This window comes from Quercus robur, chromosome 8 (genome assembly GCF_932294415.1).
Source record: "Quercus robur chromosome 8, dhQueRobu3.1, whole genome shotgun sequence".
Taxonomy (NCBI): Eukaryota; Viridiplantae; Streptophyta; class Magnoliopsida; order Fagales; family Fagaceae; genus Quercus; species Quercus robur.
In genome coordinates, this window is record NC_065541.1 from 45,521,963 (window position 1) to 45,527,758 (window position 5,796).

Consider the following 5,796-nt stretch of genomic DNA (forward strand, 5'->3'; position numbering starts at 1 on the left):
AAGTGTAATTTTAGTGTCCATCTAGCATGATTAATTTTGCCAGCTTATTTTACTATTTAGTTTATTTTTACACTATTCATGAGCCCTACTGCCATTTTTAGTACTATTCATGAGTCCTACTATACTATTTCAGCTAATTTTTACTTTTATTTACAGTATTTTCAATAAAAAATTTTCAGTTTCAGCAAAATAAATAGATCCCAAACAAACCTTTATACAACAAAATAATTAAAATTTTAAACTATGTATATACTAATATTTTTTTTTAAAAACAAATTTGGGGGCAATGTCAAAGACCGGCCCCGTCCATGGCTATACCCACACGCCAAATCGACCCATCCACAGCCCATACGGTCATGGTTTGGGCTTTCAGTATCATTATCTTCGAAACCAATTTGAGCAGTCCAAAGAGAGCCCAGAAAAGAAAAAAATGGAAAAAGTGGAAACTCGTCTGTATTTAAATTGAACCCTCATCTGCTAGGAATGGGAAAAGCGAATTAGAGAAAGAAAGAAAGAATGGGAGTTGGAGTAACGGCTCCCCTTTCCCATTCAGTTGGGCTAGTTCGTTTGCAATTTCAGCACACAACTCCAAAAAAGAGAAGCTTGGCAAGGGTCTTCCTTGGTCACAAATATCATAATCATCATCATAATAATAGTATTAGCATAATCTCCAACTGTACTACTAGCAGCAATACTACAAGTACTACAACAGCAACAACAACAACAACAACAACCACAGCTACTTCTGGTGGTGGAGTTTTGGAGGTGAAAGAGTTAAAGGAGAGGTGCAAAAAGTGGGAATGGAAGGGCCAGTATTCCATCACTTACTTTGTTTCTCAATCCTCAATTTCTAATAGTAATAATAATAAGCCTCCTCTTCTTCTTGTTCATGGCTTTGGTGCTTCCATTCCACACTGGCGCAGGTTAGTCTTTTTAACTTCATTCAACTCCACTTCCACATTAGCATTCAAGTCCTAGATATTGTTATTGATTTGGGTCATCTTTCTTTGTGGTCAGTGTTCACTAAAACTACTGTTATTTGCCATTCAACTTCTTATCCATTTCCCTATCTATAAGTAATAAGTGTCCACCTTTTAGCCACACATGCTATCATGCATACAACAACCACAAAAAAAATAAAGGAAGATTGCTCAGCAGTATTGAATAAATTTTCCCTTCTTGCTGTTATACTCCTTAGATCATAGTGAATCCCAAGATGAAAAGCTTTGATATTGTTTAATTCAAAAATTGAAACATTGAAAAACAAGGTTTTTATTTTATTTTATTTTTTATATTGGAAATTAGATAAATTACGTTCAAGTGAATGAGAAAGATACAACATAATTAAAATTAGATATGGTAGCTAAATGTTGTGCTACCATTGCCAATCAACCACCAGATTATAATCCCATCAACATGTCTCTTGTCTCTTTCCACTTTCTGTATGTCATTCTTTTATGCAAGTCGTTTTTTTGGGTGATAATTATAGTCTAATATATTAAATTTAAACAAATGAAAAAGGGTTGTACAGGATAAAGTATCCATGTATCAGCCGTATGCATAATTCTGACCCAGATACTAAACAATATGGAAAAAAAAAAAAAAAAAAAAACCAATAAATCAAAAACCATTCTGCCTTTTGAGTTTTGACTTGATTTGGGGTTGAGTCCAAATTTGACAACTTCTATTACAGATTAAAGCATAGCTATCAGATTCGTACCAAACATTGATGGGAAGACTGGGTTTTTTATATGGAATGATGTCATGGGACAATTAATGTTAAAGTTCGAGCTAATGTTCTTACAATTAAAAGTACAGAGACGAATTAGAAACCTTAATGAATTACAAACATATTTATAAGGTAATGGCGTAATGGACAACAGGACAAGTATTAAAAGAATATGGTATTTTAACTACAATGCTCCATAGCTCAATAGCAGTGCATTTGATAATTTGAACTTAAGCTTACAACTACAAGTTCAAATCATTTTTGACAAGTCATAAAATTTCAGAAAACCAGTTCAAGCAATTGGTATTTTAATTCTTTTCTTTATTTATTTTTTGAAAAGCTAGTGCTTTAGTCAGTTTTCTCCTGTTCAAATGCTTATTTGGTTTAATAACAAAACAAAAAATAGCTGGTTTATGGGGTTCATTAGTCATTTTCTAATAACTATGATTTACTGATGATATAAAATAGAATAGTTTTATTTGGTCAGAATTTTTATTACAACATTCTTCATTATTATACCATTTAGATCTTGGTATCAAAGCCCGGTTGTTTGTTTTTGGGATCTAATTAGTGCCAGGTCCCTCTTTCTCTATTTTGGTTAAAACAATCAGGCGTATTTGTCTCTACTTGGTTCAGGTTCTGCTTTTGTCATGTACTGTCTGAATCTCTTTACTCTAGCTTAAGATTTGGAGTCTGATCCTCTATCAGGTAGACTGCGAATTGTAAAAGTTCTTATGTGGTCCAGGCTTTGTAAAAGTTCTTGCAATCAGGAGGAAGAAAGAAGATTATACAAAGAAACTAGGTGCAATTAAAAATAGGAATAACTAAATATGCATTTATCATTCTTCTTTCTTATAGTTTACACTTCATATTTATACAAGCAATGGACAATGGTCTATGCACTAATCAACAACTAATCTGATAACAAACTCTCCAACTGAATTTAGTTGATTAACTTTTAATAAGCCAAGGCTGTGATAAGAACTCAAAACAGCAATAAGTGATAGTACACTGCAGTGATATTTGATCCTTCTTACATGATCCTCCTACAAAGTATTAATTCTTGAAGTAAAGATTCATCACGTTGGAACCAATTTGCTTTCATTGGTGACATGAAGTTATATTGTTGAATTTTTTTAGACCATCACAATCAAATTATATGGTCATTTATATAGTCCAAACTAGTTGCAGAGGCATCCTTGAGTTACATGGAATATGGACTGTGATGGTACTAGATAAATAAGATATTTTCAATTTTATTCTTATGCTTCTCAGACCAATTTCATGAAATTTGTTTTCCTTATTAAGTAATGACCTGCCCTTTTACCGGTAAGCAAGTAATGATCTAACTTACCTCTTGATTAACACTAGTTTCTGAGCAAATCTTTGCTTAATTTTGATGTCCTATTCATAAAATGTAATTTATAGATGTGAAATTCTGGTTTTTATTGGTCAAACTCTGCAGATAATGTTGTCAGGCTAAAATGCACTACATTCTTTCTGAAATCCCTTTTAGTAAGTTCTGGCATTTCTGAAAGTTGTGTGTGACGCTCCTCTTCCATATTTTCTGCCACCCTGCACTCAAAAACGTATCACACACACACACACACACACATTCATTTCTAGTGGCTCTCAGATAAAACTTTTCCCTACTCTTTTAGATGCATATGCAATTTATCATGTCAAATTATCAGAATTTCTTTATTCATTTAGCGGATATGCTTAACTTGTCATGCAATCCTTTTAAAGCACAAACTAGTCATCTGATGCTCATTAGACCACAGAGGGTTATTGCATTTTTATTAATAAGTTCTTTACTCACTGTGTGGATCCATCCAGTAAAACTGTAAAGTACTTGAGATAATATTTTTCACTACTTTGAGGTTCCTTCAGGAATATTGGGACACTAGCACAGAATTTCACAGTATATGCCATTGACCTTCTCGGCTTTGGTGCTTCTGATAAACCAGCAGGATTTTCATATACCATGGAAACATGGGCTCAGGTATGCTTATTTTGAAGCTTGAACTTGGATTCTATCCTATATTTTTTTCATCAATCCTTCAGCATTGCAACTTTACCCTGCTTATTTTGAAGCTTGAACTTGGATTCTATCCTATATTTTTTTCATCAATCCTTCAGCATTGCAACTTTACCCTCTTGACCTTTAACGCACTGAAAACAGTTGATATTGGACTTCTTGGATGAAATTGTTCAGAAGCCAACTGTGCTGATAGGCAACTCTGTTGGAAGTCTTGCCTGTGTAATTGCTGCCTCAGGTAAGCCATATTTTTGTGGCAGAAGAAAGACCCCGCATTTTTAACAAAGAGAATAATTACTCCTGTTTGGCCTTTATATATCTGTGGTTTGCCTTATTTATATTTTATCTTTTCCAACCAGACTCTAGTAGGAGCCTAGTTCGAGGGCTTGTACTTCTAAATTGTGCTGGTGGTATGAACAATAAGGCAGTTGTTGATGATTGGAGAATCAAGCTATTATTACCTTTGCTTTTGTTGGTTGATTTTTTGTTAAGGCAACGGGGAATTGCTTCAGCAATCTTTGAGCGTGTTAGAAAGAGGTACCATATTTAGTTTCAGTCACGATATTTGGAAATCCAAGAGGAACGAATCCAAAAATGTTATGTCCCTCATGCAGAGATAACTTGAGGAACATTTTGTTGTCTGTTTATGGAAATAAGGAATCTGTGGATGAAGAACTAGTAGAGGTATTACTATTCTCCTCTTCATGCATTTCTGGCTCCTTAAAAATTAGTATATGCTCAGACTTCATGGTGATCTGAAAAATGCAGATCATTATGGAACCAACAAATGATGCCGGGGCACTAGATGCTTTTGTTTCTATTGTGACAGGCCCACCAGGGCCAAACCCGGTGCAATTAATGCCTAGAATTTCCCTACCTGTGCTTCTTTTATGGGGAGATCAAGACCCATTTACTCCTCTTGATGGACCTGTTGGAAAATACTTCTCTTCACTACCTTCTGAACTAACAAATGTAAGCCTCTTTGTATTAGAAGGGGTAGGACATTGTCCCCATGATGACAGACCTGACTTAGTCCATGAAAAGCTGCTTCCTTGGTTGGCTCAACTTCCTGCTTCATGAGAGAATTGTTACTGATGATCCACTTCTATTTGTTATAATTTTTATCTGGATTTCTGACAAGCACGTCATCTCTTGTCAATTGATCGATTTTGGATATCATAATGTTCATAATGTATATGCTACATATTGTAACCAAATTTTGCATATTTTTATTTCTGATTCATTCCTTGAAACTTTCTGGAAGGTTGAAAAGGAGAAAAGTGAAAGCTCGAAAATGTGTTAAAAACACAAGAGCTGTTTAGACCCCCAAATAAAAGTTACGGCTCGATTGATTTTACACTAACTTAATTTTAAGTGCGAAATAGTGTAAATGCGAGTGGATAAACGAACAAGCTACTCTAACGCATATTCATATAAACACAGCAGTAAAATGAAATGTAAAAAAGTAGGGAAGAAGAATGCAAACACAGATAACACGCCGATGTGTTATTGAAGAGGAAACCTCAGAACTCGGCAAAAAACCTCTCTACCGCCCTCCAAGCGGTAATCGATCTACTAGACAATCAGTTGGGATATATGGGTTAGCAAGAGACCCTCCAAACCTAATCTACTGCTATACCTAAGCCCTTCAAGCTCCTACTCTAATAAGGCTTCTCGGAATTGTGTCTTGTCTAACTCTCCGGATCTTGCAACAAGCTCCATGTTGCATCCTTGGCTTCTTTCAATACTTCCCAGCAGTACCAAAACCTCACTCAACACTTTAAAAGGGTGTGAGAAGTGTTTGGGCTATCAACCTCTCAATGGTATGGAAATGGAGAGGTAGAAGTTGAGGAAATTCACAAGCTTATGTGTAGAGATATATGTGTATGATAATCTCTAACTCTCAAGGTTTGGCTAGGATTTTCTCTTAGAAGCACTCCTCAACATTTGTGAGTAATGTGTGTATATTTAGTGGGGGTACAGAAAGTGTGTATTAGATAGTATAGTCTGGCAGAACAAAATGTTT

General features: G+C 35.0%; 1 protein-coding gene across 1 annotated transcript; it reads left to right on the plus strand.

The window, feature by feature from the left end:
• The first annotated feature begins 475 nt into the window (after positions 1 to 475).
• Positions 476 to 5,023, plus strand: LOC126695934 (pheophytinase, chloroplastic). Its single transcript, XM_050392727.1, has 6 exons — positions 476 to 923; positions 3,623 to 3,734; positions 3,915 to 4,008; positions 4,130 to 4,307; positions 4,385 to 4,454; positions 4,539 to 5,023. The coding sequence occupies exons 1-6, from the start codon at positions 517 to 519 to the stop codon at positions 4,848 to 4,850; spliced, it is 1,173 nt and encodes a 390-aa protein (XP_050248684.1). The 5' UTR covers positions 476 to 516; the 3' UTR covers positions 4,851 to 5,023.
• The last annotated feature ends 773 nt before the right edge of the window (positions 5,024 to 5,796 follow it).

Coding starts and splice junctions, on each gene's coding strand:
- LOC126695934 (XM_050392727.1), top strand. CDS start 517: ATGGGAGTTGGAGTAACGGCTCCCCTTTCCCATTCAGTTGGGCTAGTT. Junction 3,735..3,914: donor CCATGGAAACATGGGCTCAG/GTATGCTTATTT, acceptor CACTGAAAACAG/TTGATATTGGACTTCTTGGA. Junction 4,308..4,384: donor TTTGAGCGTGTTAGAAAGAG/GTACCATATTTA, acceptor TCCCTCATGCAG/AGATAACTTGAGGAACATTT.